At 46.0% G+C, this 24,633-nt stretch overlaps 1 protein-coding gene and 1 long non-coding RNA gene across 12 annotated transcripts in view; one reads left to right on the forward strand and one right to left on the reverse strand.

The window, feature by feature from the left end:
- Positions 1–306: 306 nt before the first annotated feature.
- The window catches only part of LGALS8 (galectin 8), a 29,972-nt gene continuing 5,645 nt past the window's right edge, over positions 307–24,633 (reverse strand). For 3 of the 11 annotated variants that reach the window (XM_086679593.1, XM_086679597.1, XM_086679596.1), the window contains exons 2-11: positions 18,165–18,298; positions 10,166–10,254; positions 9,261–9,471; positions 7,753–7,872; positions 7,056–7,112; positions 6,072–6,098; positions 5,821–5,943; positions 5,308–5,396; positions 4,413–4,578; positions 307–1,574 (exon numbers count right to left, since the gene is read on the reverse strand). In XM_086679593.1, the coding sequence (XP_086535719.1) occupies positions 1,425–1,574; positions 4,413–4,578; positions 5,308–5,396; positions 5,821–5,943; positions 6,072–6,098; positions 7,056–7,112; positions 7,753–7,872; positions 9,261–9,471; positions 10,166–10,254; positions 18,165–18,209 (1,077 nt within the window). In that variant the 5' untranslated portion in view covers positions 18,210–18,298 and the 3' untranslated portion in view covers positions 307–1,424. Of the gene's footprint in view, positions 1,575–4,412; positions 4,579–5,307; positions 5,397–5,820; positions 5,944–6,071; positions 6,099–7,055; positions 7,113–7,752; positions 7,873–9,260; positions 9,472–10,165; positions 10,255–18,164; positions 18,299–20,948; positions 21,220–24,633 lie in introns of all 11 variants that reach the window. The other 8 variants (XM_025915088.2, XM_086679598.1, XM_086679599.1 and 5 more) reach the window with 6 other exon arrangements.
- Positions 9,468–12,980, forward strand: LOC147575774 (uncharacterized). The gene is made up of 3 exons (XR_015241540.1): positions 9,468–10,651; positions 10,959–11,655; positions 12,399–12,980. It is a non-coding gene; the product is annotated as an uncharacterized LOC147575774 (long non-coding RNA).

Consider the following 24,633-nt stretch of genomic DNA (forward strand, 5'->3'; position numbering starts at 1 on the left):
ATCACGTGCCAGAATCTTCTACACTGAGTACTTTTAAAAAATCAGACTGGTGGTAGTATTCTTTTCAGTATATGGGTACAAATAATATCTAACCAAAATCTGTAATGAAAATAGTCCTAAATCCTGGCAGCATATTCAGCGTAGCAATTTAACATGATAAAATGATCAAACTAATTTAACTTTTTTACCTCCCCACTCCCAAGCCTTTGAAATTTCCTGTGACAAGATCTGACCTGTAAGAATTCTATAAAGAATTTCTGCCAACTCACTTCAAAGAATAATGAAAAAATTACAGAAATGCAACAATTTAACTTGCTGATACAGGTTTGATTTTAATCACTTAAAGTAGAACAGTGTTTTGATCTGGCTTGTTAATGATGAGGGACTAATCTTTAGAAGAGCAGAGAGGTGGGGTTTGTTTGCATGCAGACAAGCAACAGATTTTTATACTGCTGCTCTCTACCTCATTGGTCTCGGTGTATTTTATTTTCTGATAGTGTGTGCCTATTTCATGAACAATCATTAAATCTAATCTTGACAATTGCTTTGTTACACCCATATACGTTTTACAGATTGAAATCATCTACCTTAAACTTTCTAGTGGAGTGTGTGTAGACCTCTAACTCCAAGTGCATGTGCTGTAAGCATTTACTGGTATAGACATCCATGGCCTTCAGATTGACATCAACTTAACTTTCATGCCATTTGTTTTTGTTTCGCTGCGTTTTTTTGACTTTGCGCTGTGCCCGGATATCATAGTGTTATTTCTTTGGCAGTGCTTGTAGCTAGCAGAGCTAGATATTTAGCATATGTTAAAGAAAACTGCCAAATGTAAGGGCAACGTCGATCCTTTCAGTTACGGGATATGATCGAACTCTGGTTACGAAAGCAATGGCTAGAGAAGGAATAGTGTCTTGTAAATCGTCCGTAGGTGACTTAACAGTTGAGTAATTTTTCTAAGTCTCTGGTTACTTTATACAATTAATGCCTATAGAAAAATTGGTGACACGAGGGCAGAGCCCAAAAGATTCTGAGCTCAAGAGGGAGCAGAGTGGTATTATGTTCCACTGTATACACATATCCCCAGCTTCTAGCGCAGTGCTGGCAGGAAAGAAGTACTCAGTGTGTTAGCTGCTGTATTACTAGCTACTTATTGATCTGAATCGCATTTAAAAAAGGAAGCCAAGGTGGGAGAGAGAACAGAAAGGCCTGAATAATGGCTGTCAGTTGTTGCTGCCTTGAATTTCCTTACCCTGTGGCTAGACAAAGCCACGCTGCGTGGCAAGACTCAGAACACCTAGGAGGACTTTGTTATGCAAGCTCATTTTAACAATATAGATAAACAGTAATAGTGAGATGCACTTTAGCAAGGCCAGTGTCACATAAGCCATTTTGTATTTCAGTTTTTGTAGCAAGCATGTCGGCTACCAGCTTCTGACTTCCAGTAAGTGAATATCTCCATCGATTTCCAGCGTGTCAATATTGCTAAGCTCTTTAAATCTGTGTTTGTACTCCAGGCTGTGTACACCATTTACGGCAACCTTGAACTCTCTAACGTCACAATAAATTATCATCTGGAAGGAAAGTACACACAACATTAGTGGCTTCCCTCGGTTTAGGCAGTTCTCCCAGCCCGCTGGTGTTAACGTCCCTTCTTACTAAGATTCTGACTAAAGTGTATCCAGTAGTGGCACCTTCTGCCTCATCCCACTTGGGGAAGGGACTCTGAGCATGCTTGCAGCTTCACGCTGTCCCCGGGGCCCGAGGCCTGCCTTCCCTCAGCACCCTCCATCCACTGCACGTTCTCCCAGCGAAATGGGAAGTCGTTCCCTCCCCACACCCCCCTCCCCTCCCCGTGTCTGGGAACCGTAATGACGTAGGAAAACAGCCATCTTGACCCTTACAGAGGAGCCGACTGCAAGTAACAGGCTAGAAACCAAGGGACCTGGATCATGACCCTTCGGCCTTAAACCCCAGGAGCTTAGACAAATGCCACAGTAGAGAATTTCAGAGCTTTTAGGGCACTCGCTGGGACTGCACAGCCGCGTGGCAACCTTGACTCCATTTCCACCCCAGCTCCGCACATCGTAGTCTCCCATCTGTGTCTCAAGCTCAGGATTCTGTGGCTCTCTGGAGCAACTGGCCTTCTGGCAGAGTGAGTTCACGTCCGTGGCCAGTGTCAGCCTTCTGTGCTAGCCTTTCAGAGCTGTCTCTGCCGAACACAAACCCGAGAACATCAAAAGAAACTACGGTCCTTTCAAATCACTTTGACACGTCAGCCTCATACTTCCCGCTGCCGGCCTGGCCACCACGCTACCGTGTATTCTCCAGCCACACCGCAAAGACCAGTCTGGTGAACCTGCACCACGAAGCTTCTGAAGAGCAGCTCAGCCTGCCTCGCACCTGGCTCCACCCCCGGGGGCCAGACGGAGGCAGAATCTGAATCTGCAGAGAAACACGTTTTTTATTCTGCTCTGACTGGTGATAAATGGCTGCTGGGGGCGATTCCTTGGATAAAACGGTGAATGGACAGAAACAGGCTCTAGGTCTATGCAGAGAACCGAGGAAAATACCAGTAACTGGAACCACCTTATCCTCACAACAGCGCTGGAAATCCCAGTTTCAACCAGGAGGAAGGGACCTTTGGTAACATACATTTAACAGAAATCTCAACACAAAACAACAGCCTCATGCCCAGAAGGGAAAACAAGCTGGCATCAGAGGCATGTAGTGGGAAGGTCCGTCAGTCACCGACATCGTACGACACAGCGGGTGCGGCGCCCTGCGTTACCGATGGAAAGGAAGGGCACACGGCCTGGAAGATGCACTCCTGCAGAACAGATACTATAACCATGTGCAAAAGCCAGTCCCAAGCCCCCCCCCCCCCCAAACTATCTGATGTTACAGAACAGCTCGTAAGAACATGATTTGATTAAAACAAACAAAACTCACAGATGAAGTTACAAGACAAAGATATTTTTTAAACGAGTAGCTGGAACTGATAAATGAATTTGAAACAACAGGGAACAGAAGATAACTGGTTAAAATCAAAGTAATGGCATAATGGGAAAATCCAAGGATCTCAATAAAAGCATATTAAAAAGGCAGGAGTCTGAAGCAGAGAAAAATCGATCACTACAGAAACTTAAAAATAATCCAACATGAGGTAATGACTGTTCCTGAGGTAGAAAACTAAGGAAAAGATTTTAAAGGAATTTTTGTCCTTTTCCATTTTAATCCAGTAGCAAACATGGGTGGGGCCCAGATCAAAAAGCAGGTTAGTCACTGGTTTCCTGTCACCAACCACAAGGATCCACTTCCTTCTGGAGCAGTCACTTCTGTCTCCCTCCAGTGAGCCCCAAGTGGCCTCTTATACCTGGATTCTTGCCAAGCCGACAAACCCCTGTGCTGGCCTGTGCTGCCCTCCCCATCTCCAGTGACTTGTTCAAATCATCCCCTCCATCTGGAAAACCCACCTTTAACTTCACCCTCCTGCATGCCTCTGACGTCCAAACCAGTATCCACAATTTCCAGGGACCCTCCTACGATGAGGTCACAACTGTTAACCCACATACCGGAACTTAGGAATACACATTCATGTCCAGCTGCTGTCTTTTATTCAGTCTTGGTGTTCCTGCTTTTTAACAACTGGTTTTGATGAGTGCTCAAAAACTCAACCTACTGGTCCAGAGCAAGTGACAGTTTTAAAATGCAGAAGCAGGACCCTAAATCAGTGACCCTAAATGACCATGGGAGGCAGTACGTCACCTCAACTAGTGACTGAACCTAGCCAACCACCCAGCGTCCGCGTCAAAGAAACTACTGTCTGCTGAGCATCCAGAAACGTTTTCGGAAAGGTTATGTCACCATAATATTCACACGTTTGGGGGACCCGGGACGGTATGTCCTCAAGTCACACAACATGAGGGGCCCTAAAAAAGTTACCTGACCTTCGAGTTCCAGGGCCTAAACATCTCTTTCCTTGAATATATACAAACAGGACAAACTCCCTGTAAGAAAGGACTGCCACCTAAAGCTATCTATAACCAAGACGGCATGTGACGGAGAGTGCAGGCAGTTTTATAGTTCCTGTGTGCTCATGTACACAGGGGATTATCCTAAACGTGTTTTTCCAGTCCTGAGGCAAGGCTCCTGTTAAAATTCCTATTCCTCAAATTCCTATGAACTAATATGGGCCACACAATAAGAATCCCAGGGCAAATAATACAGTATTCTACTGGCTGTGCCATTCAGACTGATTGTATTTTGAATGCCCCTTTTATAATGCAGTCTCCACATAAACAAAAACTACCTGCTGTCTCCACATATTAAGCTAGGACTTGAGGTAAGTAGACCATTTATCCCACCCCTCCTCCCAGGATTCTTTTTCCTGTCCCATAAGATCATCTTACCTCAAAGTACATCCCGGGACTAAATGGGAAACAGGTAATATTTCTCTCTTCTTCTCCCCAGGACTCGTGAAGAAAAGAATTTCTTACAAATGCTTTAACATTCAGGCGTGGGTTCAAGTGGAGAGCAATATCCTTGGATTTTCCTGATATTAGGTCAACATTAAAGCTTTTGAGAGAATAAAAAAAAAAAAAACCCTAATTAACCAAGTAGAAGGAAATGCAGTTTCTGCCATTTTAAGAATCAGAATTGAACTCTGATCATGACACAAACACATGTATGCACACAGACAGGAATGCAGATGAAGGTAAAATTTTAAATTCAGTTATCGCTCCACTGATAAAAATATAAAAAAATTTATAGTTTTTTAGCCTCAGTGTTGAGGCCACAGGTCTGGTTGGGAAGCAGCTGAAGAGCAAGTAAACCACATGCCTATTACTTTAGGCTGCAGGGGGATGGGGTCCTCGCAAGTGTTCTGTTCTTGCAAATGTACTATTTTCTAGGAAATAGCTAATTTCAAGCTTTCAGAAGTCTGAACACATCTAGGAAAGGTAGTTAAGTCACATGCGGTGAGGGGCCCTAACCAACGTTACCTGACCTCGCAGCTGCCCTGGAGTTCTACAAGGCAGGCGGGGGTGGGGACAAAAATGCCACCCTCTTGTCTGGCCACAAAAAGCCTAGCTCAGAACACTGGGCCTGAGTCCTGGTTCTGCCCCAACCAGCCGTAGACAGTCTGGTTAGCGGCGTGACTTCGAAGCTCTTGCTCTGATGGTCTCGGCTTCCAGGTGAGGAGTGGGACATGGCTCCCGCCTGTCCCACAAGACTGTCTGGGGTCTAAGGCAACGAGAGAGACACGTGCAAACTCTTCGCACCATTATCGGTAACAACGGTACTGACCCTTTGGCATTTGTATTCACTTCTCCTTTAATGACGACAGTTCGTCCAGGGCCCATTGAGGAGTTCAACCTCGCAACGAATGGCAGAGTCTGTAAAGAGACCACAGTTGGCACCAGGAAGCCTGCAGAAAGGGGTCTCGTGGGACAACTGTCCGAAGACACGTTTTAACGTTTAAAGGCCATGACCTTGTAAAACCCCAGTGGTCGGCGCTGCCTGGCTCACAGCAGAGACTCGCCGAAAACGGTTCATGCGATGAAATGGGTTAACGGGACGCGGGACCTGCCTGCGTTGGGGACTGCAGCTGGGCCACACGTCCTGCCTAAGGGGGGACGTTAAGGAAGCACACTCCTGGCTCAGAGACTACGCCCAGCCAACTCTGCTGATCCTGGACAGATCAGCACAGAAGTGCAAAGTGGCTCCTGTGGGTTTCTACTGAGGGTGGAAGTTACATATACCAGCTAACTAAAACTTAATTTGTTAAACAGAATTAAGAAAATTTTTGGCTCTTCAAACCTTTGACAAACAGTTGGTAGGTAGTATTTTGGCGCAAGTCAAACTGTGATTGGCAGTCGAACCTTTGCTCTTGGTGTAGACAGTTCTGGGTACGATTTTAGAAATGTCTCCTCTATTACTAGGCTGTTGGGGAAACAGTTCTGCAATAAGGTGTGGAAAAAATGAAGCTGGCTTCCAAGGTTTAAACTATTCATTTCCTGGGCGATTCTATAAAACATTCCATATATTATAATCTAGGCAAAAATACTTACAAACTGTGATGTGCCAGACTTTTGTACCTATTGGAAGAGAAAGTCAAAATGAAGACATTTGAAAGGGAAAAATTACAACACAAGCAGTCAGATCTTACTGGTTGAAATGGCCAGAGCCCGGGGTAGTGGCACCCGCTTGGCCTTGGATGTGACACACAGCGGCCTATGCTTTCTGACAGGTGTGGTATCGGGCTGTGAAGGGTGCTCAGACTGGGAACACGGTCTGATAGTCCTACAGTCCGAGGACCACACATGAACTTTACACGTTTTACTTGTTCTTTCCAAGGGGCTCCCAAAATGCTGAGATTATATTCTCTGAGGTCACATGCTCTGAGATCAGTAAGATGTAACTTTTTCCATTAATGACAAAAACTCAGTGTTTAGACTGTACTTGTTCCTACAGGGGAGAAGATACATGTGGAAGTTTGCTTCCCAATGCGCCGACTGTGTTCAACATTTATAAATACTGTGAGACAGTTTACTCAACAGTTAAGAGGGAGGTTTTTTACAGAAGAACGGTGGGTGGTGGTCACAGACACTGATGGCTCAACCATCTGCGAAACTTCCAGTGCCTGGTCCCACAGAAGTAGATGCCTTAGTCTACAAATGATTACTCCCACCTTCTTGATATTAAAAACAATTTTTCACAAGTTAAAAACATAACTTTGGGGGGCGCCTGGATGGCTCAGTCGGTTAAGCGTCCGACTTCGGCTCTGGTCATGATCTCACGGTTCATGAGTTCAAGCTCCATGTCAGGCTCTGTGCTGACAGCTCGGAGCCTGGAGCCTGTTTGGGATTCTGTGTTTCCCTCTCTGTCTGCCCCTCCCCAGCTTGGCGTCTCTCTGTCTCTCTCAAAAATGAACACTAAAAAAAACCTTTTTTTTAACATAACTTTTAAAAATTCAGCCTGCCTGCCACCTGATTTACTTGACAACTAAAAGAACATTTTTAAACTGGTGGTTATTTAAAAGATTGAATATTTACATTTTCTTTACTTATCTCTGTCAGTTCCAGAGTAGACGTCTGGGTACTTCTTAAATCCTAAAGATAAAGATTAATTTTTGACATCCGTCAGAATTCTAAATATAACCTCCCTGACATCTCAAAAAGAATTACAAATAGGGTTAAATGTGAAAATAGGCTTGAGAATCATGACCCAAAAATGCACTTAACATTAGGGTCCTCTGCCCCCTTATCAGATGGGCAGACCTCAAAGAGCCTAAGAACGAGTGTCGAGAGGAATGTGACAAATGGGCACAGCTGCTGAGACTGCACACTGCTAGAATCTTCTAGAAGGGCAAGCTAGCGGTATCTGTCATAACTTAAAATGCAAATACCCTCTCAAGACATTCCGCTTCTAGGAAGTGATCTCAGGAGAAATCCTCCACTGTTCTCCTGTGTCAGGGAATTAGCCCCTGTTCCAAAGGGTTTTGTTTTGTAATTACTGTTTGGGGTTTTTTATTGTTGTTGTCAGAACCATACTAGATTTAAGATCCTACAGACATTAGAGCGCTAAATGGCACACTACTAGTCTGAAAGCTTTGTTTCTAGGAAATTAACATACTCACGATGGAGACATTTATAGTATTTTTATCTTAAAGGAAGATGTTAATTAAAGATACTTGCTACCATTTCATCAGAAAACATCATCAAAGACCCCAAGCTATGGAAGGGTACTCACCGAGCTGAAGCTAAAACCAACTGAGTGAATATTCACTTTGCCATAAATGCCCAGAGTGTCTATCTTCTCCGGGCTAATCCTATGGGCATAGAGCAGGATATGTTTCCCATTTACCGCCACCTAGATGGACACAGAACACCCCGCCACCCCCAGAAAAAAAAAGTTAATACGTTAACGTGTCCAAATTTAAATCCCGTTTCCTTGGGTTTCATTTTATACCTCTTCCCCCAGGTCTGCACATTACACGTCTGATCAAACTGTGACTGAAAGCATCCATAACACTAGCAGTGGTTCTTAACTTCCTTTGAGCTCTGATCTGATTAGTCACCATGGACCCTCTCCCTCCACACCAATTAGGCACTCATGAATATATTACATGCATATGTGCACCGACGCGTGTACACGAGGCATCCGGGGTTCAGAGGTTCCCCGGATGCACTAGGCCTGTGAACCCAGGTTAGCAATCTGCCCGGCAAGCTTGCCCACCTGCTCTCCTTGAGGACCACACTCTAAGGAAGAGGACGCTGCACGTGGCAGGCTTTCAGTAAATATTTGTTGAATCCTGAATGAACGGACATGGGCAAGCTACTCTAAAATTTATCTGCGATTCCTGCTTAGAGCAGGACAAAGCTCTTCCTGAAGAAAGGGGCTGCTGTTGTGATCAAGTCACTCCCGTGAGTGCCCGCAGCACATTGCCTGACAGCAACCCACTCCCTGTCCCTCCCTCCCAAATAGGGAATGTCGGGAAAACAAGCAGGATACGAAACGGTCTCGGACCTCAAGGAGCTTAAAATCCCCTTGGCACGTAAAATAAACACAGGAAAACGCACAACAGGACAGGAACAAGGGTTTTAGAGGAGGATACAGGTACAAGCGCCCAAGAAGCCGGGGAAGGGAGGGAAGAATGGAGTCCGCGCCCGAGATGGGAGATTTTCACGCTAAATTGTGCGAATCTCTCTCTAGTCTGGGGGGCTCGAGGTTCTACGGGGCTTGCGGGCAGGTGCATCCAAAGCTCTAGGGCCACCCTCTCTATCACACGTACGCACTATAAGCACTGTGTCTAGATAGACCGCTCGATGAAGCCAGCGGTGGCACTTCTAAGAACTCAGGATCTAGAATCTCACGATCCTGAAGGACTTGTGGCAGGATTCCCCATCGATCTGTTAGTTCCAGATTCCCAACCCCTACCCCGGGTGACGGTGACCATAGTTTACTCTCCCACAATTTATACAGCTCTGCGCCAATTCAGAAGTAAGCTCGGCTGTGCAGCAGAAATGCCACACACAAAGAGGTCTGGAGGCCCCGGCCCCACAATTCCAGATGCCACGAGGCGCAGGCAGAAGCTGCGCCCCAGCTCATACTTAGGTACCCGCCGCGCCCCTACTTCAGGGCAAAACGATAAAGCCACTCTTTCTCTAGACTTAAGTAACGTAAGGGCGGGTTTGCCAACGCGCAAGCCTGCCTTGGGTGCCGCTCGCTTCTCATTACCTTCATTCTCCCATACCCACCTGGAATTTGTCTTTCAACACCATAATCACAATTTCAAAAGATTTTTCTTTTTTGAAAGGCGTGTCGTAGGTGATCTCCTCCCATCCCCATTTTTCATTTTTCAGAGTATTGCAGACGATGCAGTCGGACCACTTGAAGCGTGGATTGAAATGAAAGGCCACGTCGGCGCGGGGCTTCACGCTGCTGCCGCACTGCAGATCCACCTGGAACCTGCGGGAGTGAGGAGGAGTGAGGAGGGAGGGTCGCGGGAAGCCAGGGGGCCGGCTGCAGGTGGAGGCCTGGCTGCAGGTGGAGGCCTGGCGAGCTGAGTGACCCGCGACTCACCCCCGCGCACCCACCCAGCTACCCAGAACATGGAAGTGAGGGCCGGGTTTCTAGCTGCCGCGAGCCAGGAGAAACAGGAAGGACCTCGCCCTGGGGACAGCAGAACGGTGACCCCGAAGCCTGCTTCTCTAGATGACAGTCACCTGGAAATGTCTGGGCTTTCTCCTTCAGACTTCACTCTCACTTATTTAAACCACTGTTACCCGGGCATCAGCCACAGAGAGCTGGCCCGGCCCTGACACCGCCTAGTCCGCAATTTGTGCCCAAAGCGAGCCTCAGACAAAACAGCCCGAAATCGATCTTCAGAGATGCCGTGGGGGTGTTAGACGGCAACCAGACCTCGTCCCTGGCGTCTGACCACAGTCCCTGTCATTAACCGTGTATCTGATCATATCCCAACCACACTTCGAACAATAAAATGAAAAACTCAAGTTTTTTGATTTCGGTCTTCATTCCAGTCTCCTCGGCACCTTGGCCTCAAGAGTATCAAAATGGTCTCCCCACATCAGTTTCTGTGGTTGTTCCACAGTCACGAGAAGACAGCTTAGTCACTTCCTCCATCTCACACCATGGTTTTTACCTGTCCGAATCACAAGGAACATGCCCACGTATCACAATCAAAGTTCCAGGCTCCAACTGCTCAGGAATCGTACCGACATAGGGGATTACCTAGGAAAAATGATTGTAACAAATGTACGTTTACATAAACAAAATGGAAAGACTACATTTTGAAAGTCTGCATACAAATCTCAGAATCTAGCATTTTCCAAATCACTGTTCAAACAGCTGAGATAGTGACAATATCTATATACCTGAGTTCTGTGGGAAAAGACACAGCAAAAGTTCACAGAACATTTTATTTGGCCGGGGGCTTTGTGAAATAAGATACTTAATAGGACAATTATGATCTAGAAAAAACAACTTGCTGGAAGTCAGGTCCCCTCCCCCTCCCCTTTTCCTAACATTCCATGGATGATCCCGACGGCAGGACCGAGACCACACCAGGTCCCTTGCCCACCCTGATGGAGACCGGGACACTCATCGGCCGCTGGTAGAGGGGCACCAGGTGAGCCCCTCCCCCACACCTGGGATGGGGGTGTCTAATCCCTGCCAGGCCTCCCGCCCACAGCTCACCGGCCCTGCTGGAAACCAGAACCACGAGACCTCAGGGATGACCCTGGGCGCCTGTGGCCTCTCCGGACGCAGCAGCACCCCCCCCCCCCCCCCCCCCCCCCCCCCGTGGCCTGACCCGGTCCCGGCCACGGGCTTGGGTTCGACACGGTATCCGTGTCTCCGCTTGCCCCCTCATCACCCGGAGCCCCACCTCTTTGGGGCCGGACGCACCATCAGATCTTGTCGCTCCCCTTCCGCAGGGGTGACCCCACCACGCTCCCCGTCCACCGGCTGCGTCCGCGGCATCACAACCCCCACCCTCTTCCGCTCGGGAGCGTCGGAGCAAGCCAAGCCGGCCGGACCCCATCAGACCTCCCGCCAAGCTCCCCCGAGTTGTGTCATGCATGCTAAAACCTCTCCAAGGTAGCCGGTCACCAAGAGCTGAGGCCTAAAACAAGAGAGGGCACATCCAAGTGGTTGCGGATTGGTCGCTCCTCAGCTGAAATTCTCGCCTCAAGCGCGGTCTCCTCCATGGAGCCCTTTCCGGACCCTGGGCCGTGGCACCGTACACCCCGCCCGGCCCGGGAGCTGCACGGGGCGGGCCGACTCCTTTACATCCCCAGGACCGAGGTCAGACGAACGCGCTCCCGCCAGCCCGGTGCCGGGGTTCTGGCAGCCCCACACGCAGGACGAGCAGCGCGGGTCGTGGCCTTAACCGACGAGCAGAGATGAACGAAAACCGGAAGTAACCGAGGCCGGCGGGCATCTGGCATCACAGCAGATGCAGCGGGCAGGGCGGCTGCAATGAGCAGCACCCGTCACACCCAAGAACACCCCCCAGATGTGCACGGTGTGGCCGCAGCCGCCCGTCAAAGCCGTGGGTTTTGTGCAGAGAACGTGGAAGGCCCTCCGCTCGCGCACTGATCTTCCGGGCCGCGGCGGATTCCCTTCCTCAGCGTAAGTCTCTTAATAAACTGAGACCTGCTTTTGTAGCTTCAAGTCTTACGCCTATTCAAATTCTATTGATGCAGAATGTTTAATAATGCAAAAATGTTAGGGACAATATTAGTGAGAAAAGAGCCTACAAAACTATACATGGTTTGATCCCAACTAAGTTAATAATAAACATTAAAAAAAGAAATAAGGCAAAAATGTTAATAGTTTTGAGGGACAGGATTGTGTTTTTCATCATGTATTTTCATATTTTCCCGAAAATAAGCGTTTATATCTTTATAACCGCAAGTTTTGTTGCATAATTTTAGGGTTGGAAAGGGCTTTCTGAGACCAATAATCTATTCCCATCACTGCTAATACGTTCTTTGCAATCGTTACTCAGTTGTTCCAGTCTAAGAAACAACAGCGCTGAACATTTTAGTCACTTGCTGTTTTCGGCATCTGGACGAATGCTTTCTGCTTGGGAGAGCACCCTAAATGATGTAACCCTCGAGGGACCTGGGCCACGTAACACAAAATGCCCTGCAGCCCACAGACTCAACTCAAAACCGCTCCTGTGAAAAGCGAGAAGGGCATGATTTTGTAGGCAACTTCAAGCTTTGATGCTTCGCAAATAATTTATGTGGAAAAAAATTAAAACACAGTTACGATCGCTCTGGAGACGATACCAGAAGCTTAAGCCCCACTCGTCGAGTGTGGTGTTTTCTCCCAAAACATCCTGACTCCTCCCGCTTCGCCTGTTTCAGGGTTACTTATTCAGGGTCTGCTCCACACGATGGTCGTGGGTGGACTCCAGCTAGAAAGACGCACGACGGCCCATCCGTGAGGCGCTTCTAGTACAGCCGGGAAGAAGTCAGATACCCGTGGAAGGAGAAGTAGAGGAGAAACGTGAGCCTCCGGCTGTTCAGAATCACAGTCTCCTTCCACGACTGGAAGATCCTCTCCACCTGGCGAACATCCGGCCTCACCCAGACTGCAGCGAGCGGCAAGGGTGTACGACGAAACCCGGTCACTCAGCAGCCCCGCCTCAGACTCGAAGTCGGAGCCAGGGCCAAGAAGCCGCGATCAGGCGGGCGGCGTTCGCTCCGCCAGCCGGCAGCGGCCACGCGCAGGCGCAGACGAGGCGCCGGCGGTGTTGCCAGTACCACCCGTGTCCAGGGGTGGCGCCAGAGGTCTCGGCGGAAACACTTCAGGCGGGACTTTGGACGTTGTCCGTGACCAGGCCTTGCAAAGTCCGGTTCTTCAAACCTACCAGCGATCCAGAGAACCACGCAGTATCGTTTGATAAATCTTAGTTTAGCAATTAATAAATTAATCATCTCTGCTTAGAGACTGGCTTTTATGCTCACAACTACAAACCACGACTGACTCAACGGCTTAACACATGGGGTGGGAAGCCAGTGCCAAATCAGTGCTTCAGAAAAGTGTATAAAGAGTTACGAGCTGCCCAGAGACACTTTATGGTAGAGGTGTGATTTGAGCTAGGAGCTTAGGAGGAGAAAGCCAGTTCGGGTAGAAATGTCCATTTACAAAAGCAGAGAGGCAGGAAAAGATAAAACATGTCTGCTAGAGAGTAAGCAGCAAGGGAGCAGCGCCAGACAGGCAGGGTCAGATTTTAGAGAGCTACAATGAGGGTAGGTACCTGTGTGGCTCAAATGGTTAAGCCTCGGACTCTTAATTTCCGCTCAGATCATGATCTCCCGGTTCGTGGGCTCGAGCCCCGCCCCAGGCTCTGGGCTGACAGTGGTGGAGCCTGCTTGGGATCCTCTCTCTCTCTCTCTCTGCCCCTCCCCCACTCACACTCTCTCTCTAAACAAACATGAAAACAATTTTTTTTAATATGTTAAAAACAAAAAGGATGATATAATGAAAACGGGGTTTAGGAACAACAGTCCAGGGGGGTAAAAATGTGCCGGAGGGCAGGGGTTATCTGGGAGACTGGCTACCTGCAGGAAGCCTGGCATAAGGAGAAAATACAATCCAGGCTGATGGAAGCAGACACTGCAGGCGGGGAGAGGAAGAGCGAGGTACGAGAAATATTTCAAAGGAAACCATCTATATCGGGCCACCAACTAAAATGGTGAAACTGGGGAGGAAACGGATTCAGAAGGATGATGAGGAGTTTAGTTCTGAACGCTTCCCGTGCGACGGCTCAGCAGGACATCTAAGAAAGAGCCCGTATGACTGAACAGAGTGGGAGATTCAGCACAAGTTAAGTGAAGGGCCAGAACTCATGCTCTAAAGTCAGAGCAGAGGTGATTATTAAAGATATCCAGGTAGGTAAACTGAGAGGAAGGAAAAGTCAGGGGCCAAGCCTCGATGGGTTTGTAAAGCGAGGGAGTGTGCAGAAAAGGGAACAAAGCAGAACTGACTGCTGTCCTTGAAAGGTGGCCTCCTTACGAGGTTGGCCCTTGGCTGGTGTCTAGGAACTTGGATTTGGGGACGGCACCCACCACCCACACGGAAAAGGGTGGTCTCCTGTTCGCCAGCTGTGTGCAAACAATCCAGTTTATGCTAAAAACCTGCTCTCCTTCCAGGAGTCTGGAATTTCGGTACGTGCTAGGCAGAAGCAGTCTGCGAGACCGGCCCCAGATACGATCTCCCGGCAGTGAGTCTCTGATGAGCTTCCCCGGTAGGCGACGTTTCACGTGCACCGTGACGGCTTGCTGCTGGGGGATTTAAGTCCATCTTGGGTGACTCCACTGAGAGAGGACCCACAGGACCTTGCGCCTTGGTCCCCCTTAGACTTTGCCCCAGGTGCCTCTCCCTTTATGACTTTGCTATCACTTCACTACAGTAAGTCGCAGCCGTGAGCAGGACTGTGCCAGTGAATCATCACAATGGGGTGTGTGTCGGAGACCTTGATGCAGCCAATGAGAGAGAAAGGAGAGAACGATCGATCGGTCAGGCTGGACAGTCATATCAAGGAAGTCCTTTCGATACGGGAAGACTGTCAACATCTCGGACACGGAAAAATACAGAAGATTAAAAAAAGATAATGAAATGGCAATCATATCTTTTGGCCCAGTGATTCCGCTTTTACAGATTTATCCTATAAAATACTGGCACGTATGCTTAAAGACGCATATACTGGGATGTACATCACAGCACTAGATACAATCACAAAAGGAAACAGTCCCTTAATGGAAACTGGTTAAAGGAGTTAGAGTATATCCATACAGTGGCCCAATTATGCAGCCATGAAAATAAGTGAGAAGCTGTAAGTGTGCCAGTCTCTCCAAAATGTATCAAATGGAAAAAAGCCGCATACACAACAGTTTATATACAGGCATACCTCGGAGATATCGTGGGTTCAGTTTCTAAACCGCTTCAATAAAGTGAACACTGCAATAAAGCTATTCAGATAAATTTTTTGGTTTCCCAGTGCATAAAAAAGTTGTTTCGGGGTATCCAGGTGGCTCAGTCAGTTAAGTGTCTTTTGATTTCAGCTTGTGTCATGTCCTTGCAGTTCGTGGGTTCGAGCCCCACATCGGGCTCTGAGCTGACTGCACAGAGTCTGCTTGGGATTCTCTCTCTCATCTCCCTGCTCCTCCCCTGCTTGTGCATGCTCTCTCTCTCTCTCTCTCAAAATAAACTTAAAAAAAAGTTACGGTTACATTATACTGCAGTCTGTTAAGTGTGCAATAGCATTATATCTTTAAAAAAGTGCATTCCTTAACTTAAAAATATTGCTTAAAAAAGCAAACCATCATCTGAGCTTTCAGGAAGCTGTAATCACCGATCGCCATAACAAATATGATAATAATGAAAAAGTCTGAAATATTGCCAGAATCTCCAAACTGTGACACAGAGACATGAAGAGAGCAAAAGAGAGCAAATGTTGTTGGAAAAGGGGGCTGCCACGAGCCCTCGCTCTGTGCGAAGCACTCGGCAAAATAGGGGGATCCTATTGTACGACCCAGATGCGGAAGCAAACAGGATCAATGAAGTGATACACACAACACGCACGCTCGGACACTCACGTGTGTTCTCAGGAAGGATCTGCAAAACCTGCTGAATGTGACTGCCCTCAGGGAGGGGAACTGAGCACAGGGTAGATGGCAATTTTATGTGTTCGTGAAACCCTCAAATACTCTTTGAATTCTTACAAATGGTTTACACATACTCTCTTCAGATTTTAAAAACGATGATAAAGGAAAAGCCACTGACGTTTGACACAAATGAAATGAAATTCTGAACGCAGCTTCTGTTCAAACTATGCAGGGCTTGGCGGCACGGGAACAGCAGAAGTTAAACAGCAGAAAGACACGGACAGAAACGGAAACAAACCCAAGAGAAGGGAGCTGATCCAGGGAGGAAGACATGACTTTGGTTTTGAACTAAGAAGTGGGAGCCTCAGGTAAAAGGCCGGAACAATTTATACACTGTGTACACGCTCAAAAGGTCTGACGATGATCAGGAAAGACACAAAGAGAAAGCAAAAGACACGACTAGTGAAGACAAGAAAGAAATTAAGAAAGAGTTGAAAAAAATTTAAGAAAGAGTAAAAAAACAACAAAAACAAAAACCAGAGGGCAGAGCTGTGGTGAGGACATCAAGTCCGCAGAAACAGACGCTGACGCTCTCAGGACCGGGACCAGCAAGGGAAGAACAAGGGAACAGAGGCTGGAAGGGACCTCGGAGGTTAAAAGATTTTACTGTTTTGTTTTAAGGTCAAATGGTAAGGGACAAAGGATGTCAGGTCAAATGGTAAGGGACAAAGGAGAAAAAGATAATGTGGAAGCGAGCTTCTGAAGCAGAGCGGAATGGTGAGCTTTTGAGTGCCAGGTGGAACGAATGCTTACAAGTGGCCTATTAACTCACAACAGCCAATCTGAGCCGCTGCTAAAATTCCTGAGATTTTAAGGTAATCAGCCGGGATACTGTACAAGCTAGTCTTCGAAAACACTACTTTCTTGCGTTATGGTTATTTTGTTAGTGATCAGTCAAAACCCTGAGGGAGAGCTGGAGCCGAGTGTGCGTGCTCAGCGCTGCGAGTATTTAAGAAATGAAATTTAAAGACAGAGTTCAATGTCATTTTTGCTATTAAGTTCAATCTTTCTACCTCCATCCTTTTCTGCTTGTGAGAAGAGACTATACATATACATATATATACGTACATATGCTATCTGCCAAAATTATTTGCTTTGGGACACTGTCACCACGAACCATGCTCAGAACGGCAGCAAGGCCTTCTGGGAGCCCTGGCTGCATTTCCTGCCCTGGGGCAGCACCACTTCCCCAGGCCCTTCCTCAGGAAATGAACGTCAGCGTCGATGTGTTTCAACCCTAGAGCTGCCTGTGCTAACCCCAGAAAATAGGGAACTGTCCGTGTGCTCGCATCAAGATGCGCGCACACGTTAACGTGCAAAACTGCTTTCGGAGTAACGTTCACAGAAGTCATCTTACTGAAGCTCAGAACTGAGGAGTGTAACCTGACCATCCCTCCCCCTCCAGGCCAGAGCCAACACGGTACTTCAGTCACCCTTGACAGGCAGCATTTTTTTTTTTTTTTTAAATCTTTGCAGAAAGTCAGTCTACAACCTTGAGATGTTTTGAACTCTGGGATCCAGAAAAGCATTTTAAATGTCTCACTGACTTCAAATGCAGTAAGTCTTCCTTTTGAAGCCAGTACTATTTAAGGCTATTTCTTCTAAAACTGAGTTTTGCTTGATGTGGCGATGGTACCTCACTCTGCACAATGACGTCAAAGCTTAGGTTAAGAAAAAGAGTTACAACTACAAAGTAAATAACAAGAAAATGAGACTGGGTCAGGGTCATGCTTCGGGGACCCTCACCATCCCTCTCTTGCCCACGAGTCTCTGGGGACAGGGGGTTCTTTAAAAAAAAAAAAAAAGTAACTCTATCTTAGACCTAAATTCAGGATCCAGCTTCATATATGTGGAAACTAGACATTTCTAAAGACTCTTAATCACCAGGTAAAACTAAAACCAGTTCATTATTTCCAAGGACGTACACTGAAAGTTCCAGCAACTGCAGTCCTTGGGGCCCTTGAACCACAAGACTCTCATTCTTCTCTTTCTCCATCTTGCCACTAGCTTTTGGCCTTTTCCCTGCTCAAGTACGAAGCAGTATTTGAAAGGCAAGGGAAAAGCTGAGACATTTACTTCTCATGACCAGGGTCTAATTAAGAAAGAAAATTAAAAACTTTTAGAGCAAAGAATCCATTTTCCTTTAAAGTACTGTCTTGTGATGATCTTCCCATCACCAAAGTCAGCTTCCCTCCACCAGACCCCATGCTCTCCATTCAGAACACGTTCTCACCACCCTGTGTGGTCACTGTGACTTTGTCCTCCACCAGACCGAGCTCCGAGGGCCGCATCTGTTTTTCGGTCAGCAACCGGCACAGTCCCTCTCACACAGTGGGTACTTTCCATACATGTTCACTGAATTTGATGGTCTCCCCTCCCCAGGAATGGATAATTACTATCCAATTGGATTTGCTCTACATCCTGCCACAGATAAAAAGTGATTTCATAGGAATCAGTTACCGGGTTATAGATGACATTCTGCAGGTTGTTTAGGGACAACATCATTCTTTTCCACCTTATCGTTGATTGAGGTCTCTAGTCTACGTATGATCGAAGGTTTTAAGACTTCTCAGATTGAAACGGAGGCACCTGTCCTGGGTAAAATCAAAACAGAGGGAAAGAAAAATTAGCATGCATCGTTTTTCTTCATATCATAACTGTCTCCAAGTTTAAGTTATATTAGTTTACTGGTAGTTACCAAATAACAGGTTGCTATTATCATCAACGATCTGACCCCCATTCTTCCCTCGTGTATTTACACACCAAACAATTTGGGATTATCAGCAGGAAACAGGAAACAGTGACTTAAAATATACATTAGTAGAGGAGAGGACTCAAAATGGCCACACGGGAAGATCCTGAGCTCACCCCCTCCCACGGACACAGCGACTCTACTGCTACACATGGACTACCTCCTTTTGAAGGGGACCTGGGATCTGGATGAACACAGCCTCCGCAAGAAGAGGCAGAGATACAGCCTCACGAATGGAAAAACCACACCCCAGGCAACGGCATTCCACTGTCCAGAGAGATCTCAAAGGCATGGAAATTTTCCCAGAGGAGTCAGAGATTCAAGCTCACATCAGGCACCCCAACCAACCCTTCCATCCTGCGCAGATGGCCCGGCCCCCAAAACAGCTGGCTTTCAGAACCAACAGGGAATCACCCATGAAAACTACAGAACTATAGGGGAAGGAAAACCCATTCTTGAAGGGCCTGTGTGAAGACTCCCTCGGCCCAGAAACCAGTACAAAAATACCAGACCAAAAAACACACAGACCAGAGGTGAAGGAGACACACTTATTAACCCTGGAGCATCTGCGAGAGAAGCTAGGACAGCTGGGCCTCTCCCCGGGAACCGAGACACAGGCGGCAGTCATTTTGCTCTCTCATTCTGCCATGCTGATCCTGGCGGACGCCATTTTGGAATCCGCTTTCTAGACTGCTCATGTCAGGGGGTGCACACTGCTGAGAGCCCCACATAACCTTATGTCTCAGCATGGCCTTGCTGCCAACAGGACAGCAACCCTGCCCAGCAGAGCAACCTGAAGCGGTTCAGCCAGGCCCAACAGCCAGCGGGGCAGGAGGCCAGCCCTGCCCACCAGAGCACATACACAGTCGTAGCCCTGCCGCAGGGGAGAACCCTGGAGCAGCTGGCTCTGGTGGCCAAGGGGGAGCGCGTGTCTGTGCCCCATAGGACATCCACATAAAGCCACTCCTTCAAGAACAAGAAGACCAGGAGACAGAGCTGAACTACCTCATACATACAAACACAGAGTTAGGCAAAACGAGACAGAACAGTATGTTCCAAACACAAGAACAAGACAAAACTTCAGAAAAAGAATGAAACAAAACAAAACAATGTACCCGATAAAGAGTTCAAAGTCATGGTCAAAAAGATGCTTACTGAACCAGGGAGAAGAGCGAATGAACAGTGAGAACATCAGCCAAGGGAAAATGCAAGAAATTACCAAAAAAAACCCAGAAAGGAATCTAAACATAACATGAAAGAAAGTCATAAAGTCACAAGAGAAGAGAGCAAGAGAACTGTAAAATCAACCAGAAAACCATCAACAAAATGGCAATAAATACATACCTGTCAATAATTACTTTAAAAAAGTAAATGGACTAAACGCTCATCAAAAGGCTTAGGATGGCTGAATGGATTTCAAAACAAAACACAAAAACAAAAACACACAAGGTAGAGGACTGTGGGAAGACGGTGGAGTAGGAGGACCCTAAGTTCACGGTGTTCCCACATAACATTCATATCAGCAAAAAACAGAAAATGGCCCAAAGGCAGAACAAACTCCACAACTAAATGAAGAAAAAAGACCACATAGAAGAGGGTAGGAAGGGTGGAGACACAGTGGAAAGCTAAACACACAGTCCAGGCGGGAGGAACCCACAGGTGCAGAGAAGGGAAACGGACTATCACACCAAGAAGACCCCACAGGGAAGACAAATCCCCGTAACATCTGGCTTTGAAAACCGGAGGGGCTAAATTTTGTGAGTTCATACAACCAGTGGGATTTAAACCTGGAATTTTAAAAATCAGTGGGCTCAGCTATGGGAAAGCCGGGAGGGAGAGAAGCTGAATCCTTGACCTTAAAGAAATGGCTCAACAAACAGCCCAGAGATACTGCCTAGATAAGCAGCAATTTGAAAAATGCCTGAGGCACATGGGAGATGTATTCACTCATCTCAGAGCACATCCAGCAGGAACAGAGATCAACAGGGTACTGCTCCAGGAGCAAAGACCCTGGTGAGCACTATTTCCCTCTCCCCACCCTGCATAAACACACAGCCACCTGTGGGAGCCAAAGCTGTGCTGACATTCACGACTTAAGTTGCTTCCACTGCTTCAGGAATCTGCCCCTTCTAGCCAGGCCTGCCTCATTCTGCTTCAGGACCTCTCCTGCGAGAAAACCAGCAGCAGGCAAACCTTGCTAACACCACTGCCCCACCGCACCCCTATAGCCCCCATGTTGGGGGTCCACCCCCTCCAATACGCTCTCGGCTGGAGCCCATTCAAACCAAGGCCACAAGCCTGGCCATGTGCAAGCAGCCCCAACTGGGGCCAGCACCACTCCTAGGTGACTCCCGCCCTGGGGAGAGGGGACAATAACCACACACACCAGTCTGACTGTGGACCCAGCAGTGGGCTGGGGGCAGATACCTGCTCTGACTGCAGACCCCACCCACCAACTTAAAGCTTCTCAGGGAACAACACAGACGGCTCACCCTGAAGTTCGGAGCTACTGCATCTCTGGCAAATGCCTGCTCTGACTCAACTCAAGCCCAAGGCAGCCCGAGACTGGTCCACTAACACCACAGGGACCAAACACTGTCCGCAACTGGCAAAGACAGCCGCTGCAAATGAATGGGCTGAAGTCAAAAGTGGCTCAGCCACAACAGCAGGGTGCATGCAACACACACAGGATACCCCTCAGTGGACAGGAGCTCCTCTTCATAAAGCCATGATTTTCAAGAGCAGGAAATGCAGGTGACTTTCCTAACACAAAGAAACAGACCCAGAGAGTTAGACAAAATGAGGAGACAGATGAATATGTTCCAAACAAAAGAGTAGGACAAAACCACAGAGGAGACCTAAGCAAAAGGGAGACAAGTAATATGCCAGATAGACAATGCAAAGTAATGGCCATAAAGTACACACCTGACTTGAGGAAGAAAGTGGAGGATGTCAGTGAGACACTGAACAGAGATTAAAAAAAAAAAAAACAAAAAACAAAAACGATCGAAGATGAGGAACACAATAGATGAAATTAAAATACACTAATGGAATAAATAGTAGAGTACCAAAGCAGAAGAATGAATCAATGACCTAGAGGAGAGAGTAATGGAAAGTAATCAAGCTGAGCAGTTGAAAGAAACAAATTATGCAAAATGAGAACAGGGAACTCAGTGACTCCATCAAGCTCAACATTCATACTATAGGAATCCTAGAAGGAGAAGCGAGAAAACAGGGGACAGAAGTGTTATTTGAAAACATAATAGCTGAAATCTTCCCAAATCCAGGAAGAAAACAGACATCCAGATCCAGGAGACACAGAGAGCCCCCAAGAAAATCAACCCAAAGTGGTCCACACCAAGACACATAGTAATTAAAATGGCACAAAAGTAGTGACAACAAGAGAATTTTAAAAGCAGCAAGAGAAAAGAAAACAGTTACATACAAGGGGAACCCCATGAGGCTATCAGCTGATCCTTCAACAGAAACCATGCAGGCCAGAAGGGAATAGAATGATATATGCAAAGTGCTGAGAGGAAATAAATCTGCAGCCAATAATACTCTATCAAGCAAGTCTATCATTCAGAATAGAAGGAGACACATGCAAGCTAAAAGTAAAGGAATGGAGAAACATCGGGCAAACAGATTTAAAAAGAAAGCCAGAGTAGCAATACTTATATTGGTCAAAACAGACTTTAAAACAAAGACTACAAGAGGCAAATAAGGATACTATATAATCATAAAGGGGACAACCCAACAAGAAGATATAACAATTATAAATACTTATGCACCTGATATGGAAGCACCCAGATACATAAAACCATTCATAACAAACATAAAGGAACTAATCAATAGTAATACAATAATAGTAGGGGACTTGAACACCCCACTCATATCAGTGGACAGATAATCCAAACAGAAAATCAACAAGAGAACAGTGGCTTTGAATGACACTTTGGACCAGATGGATTTAACAGACATCAGAGCATTCCATCCTAAAACAGCAGAAAACACATTCTTTTCAAGTATACATTCTCAACAACAGATCATATGTCAGGCCACAAAACAAGCATCAATGAATTAAAAAAGGTCAAAATCATACCATGCAGCTTTTCTTCTAGTTTCGGTGAAACTAGAAGTTGACCACAAGAAAAAATGTGGAAAGAGCCAAATACATTGAAGTTAAAACATGCTACTAAACAATGGATGGGTCAATCAAAAAAATCAAAGAGGAAATAAAAAAATATATACATGGACACAAATGAAAATGAAAACACAACAGTCCAAAATCTTTGGGATGCAGCAAAAGCAGTTATAAAAGGGAAGTTTAGAGCAATACAGGCCTACCTCAGGAAGAAAAATAAAAAATTAAACAATCTAGGGGCACCTGGTGCCTCAGTCAGTTAACTGTCCGACTTTGGCTCAGGTCATGATACTGTGGTCCATGAGTTTGAGCCCTATGTCAGGCTCTGTGCTGATAGCTCAGAGCCTGGAGCCTGCTTTGAATTCTGTGTCTCCCTCTCTCTCTCTGCCCCTCTCCCACTTGCACTTGCTCTCTCTCTGTCTCTATCAAAATAATAAATAAACATTAAAAATAAAAAAAACAAACTAAGCAATCTAACCTTAAACCTCAAGGAACTATAAAGAAAAAAACAACAAAACCAGCAGAAGGAAAGAAACAATAAAGATTAGAGCAGATATAAAGGCTACAGAAACTTAAAAAACACAATAGAACAGATTAGTGAAACCAGGAGCTGATCTTTTCTTTGAAAAGATCAACAAAATTGATATGCCTTTACCCAGACTCATTAAATAAGTAAGACCAAAAAAATCAGAAATGAAAGAGAAATACAAGGCATTGTATTCTTCTAGGCAAGCTAGAAGAAATGGATAAATTCCTAGAAACACATAACCTACCTAAATTGAAGAAATAGAAAATTTGAATAGACCGATTACTAGCAATGAAACTGAATCTGAAAATTAAAAATGCCCAATAAACAGAAGTCAAGGACCAAACAGCTTCGCAGGTGAATTCTACCAAACATTTAAAGAAGAGTTACTACCTATTCTCAAACTATTCCAAAAAAGATAAAAGGAAGAAAAACTTCCAAATTCATTCTATGAGGTCAGCATTATCTTGATACCAAAACCAAATAAAGATATCACAAGAAAAGAGAACTACAAGTCAATATCTCTGATGAACACAGATGCAAAAAATCTTCAACAAAATATTAGCATATCAAATCCAACAATACATTGAAAAAATCATTCACTACGATCAAAAGGAACTTACTTTTGGATACAGGGGTGGTTCAATATTCCCAAGTCAATAAACATGATACACCACATCAATAAGAGAAGGATTAAAACCATATGGTAGTTTCAATGGATGCAGAAAAAATATGTGACAAAGTACAACATCCATTCATGAGAAAAACCCTCAACAAAGTAGGTTTAAATGGAACATATCTCAATATAATAAGATCCATATATGAAAACCCACAGTTAATACCATCCTAAATGGGGAAAAACTGAAGAGGTTTTCCCCTAACGTCAGGAATAAGACAAGAATGTTCACTCTCACCACTTCTATTCAGCACAGTACTGGAGGTACTAGCCACAGCAGTCAGACAAGAAAAAAGAATAGCAGGGACCCAAATTAGTTAATAAGACCTGTCACTATTTGCAGATGACATAATACTATGCATAGAAAACCCTAAAGACCACACCAAAGAACTACTAGAACTGCTGAAACAATTCATTAAGGCCACAGGATACCAAATCAATGTACAAAAATCTACTGCATTTTTATACACGGATAATGAAACAGTAGAAAGAGAAATTAAGAAAACTCCCATTTCCAATTGCACCAAAAACAGTAAAATATCTAAGGAATAAAGTTAACCAAGGAGATAAAAGACTTGTACTCTGAAAACTGGTGAAAGAAACTGAAGATGGCACAAATGGAAAGACATTCCAGGCTCGTGGGTTGGAAGAACAAATGCTGTTAAAATGCTGATGCTACCGAAAAACCACGTGTATGCTACCCGAAGCAATCTACATATTCAACACAATCCCTACCAAAATAGCAACAGCATTTTTCACAGAACTATAACAGATAATCCTAAAATTTGTATGAAACCATAAAATATCCTGAATTGCTGAAGCAATCTTGAA

This window comes from Puma concolor, chromosome D2 (genome assembly GCF_028749965.1).
Source record: "Puma concolor isolate L17-30 chromosome D2, mPumCon1.1.hap2, whole genome shotgun sequence".
Lineage (NCBI taxonomy): Eukaryota > Metazoa > Chordata > Mammalia > Carnivora > Felidae > Puma > Puma concolor.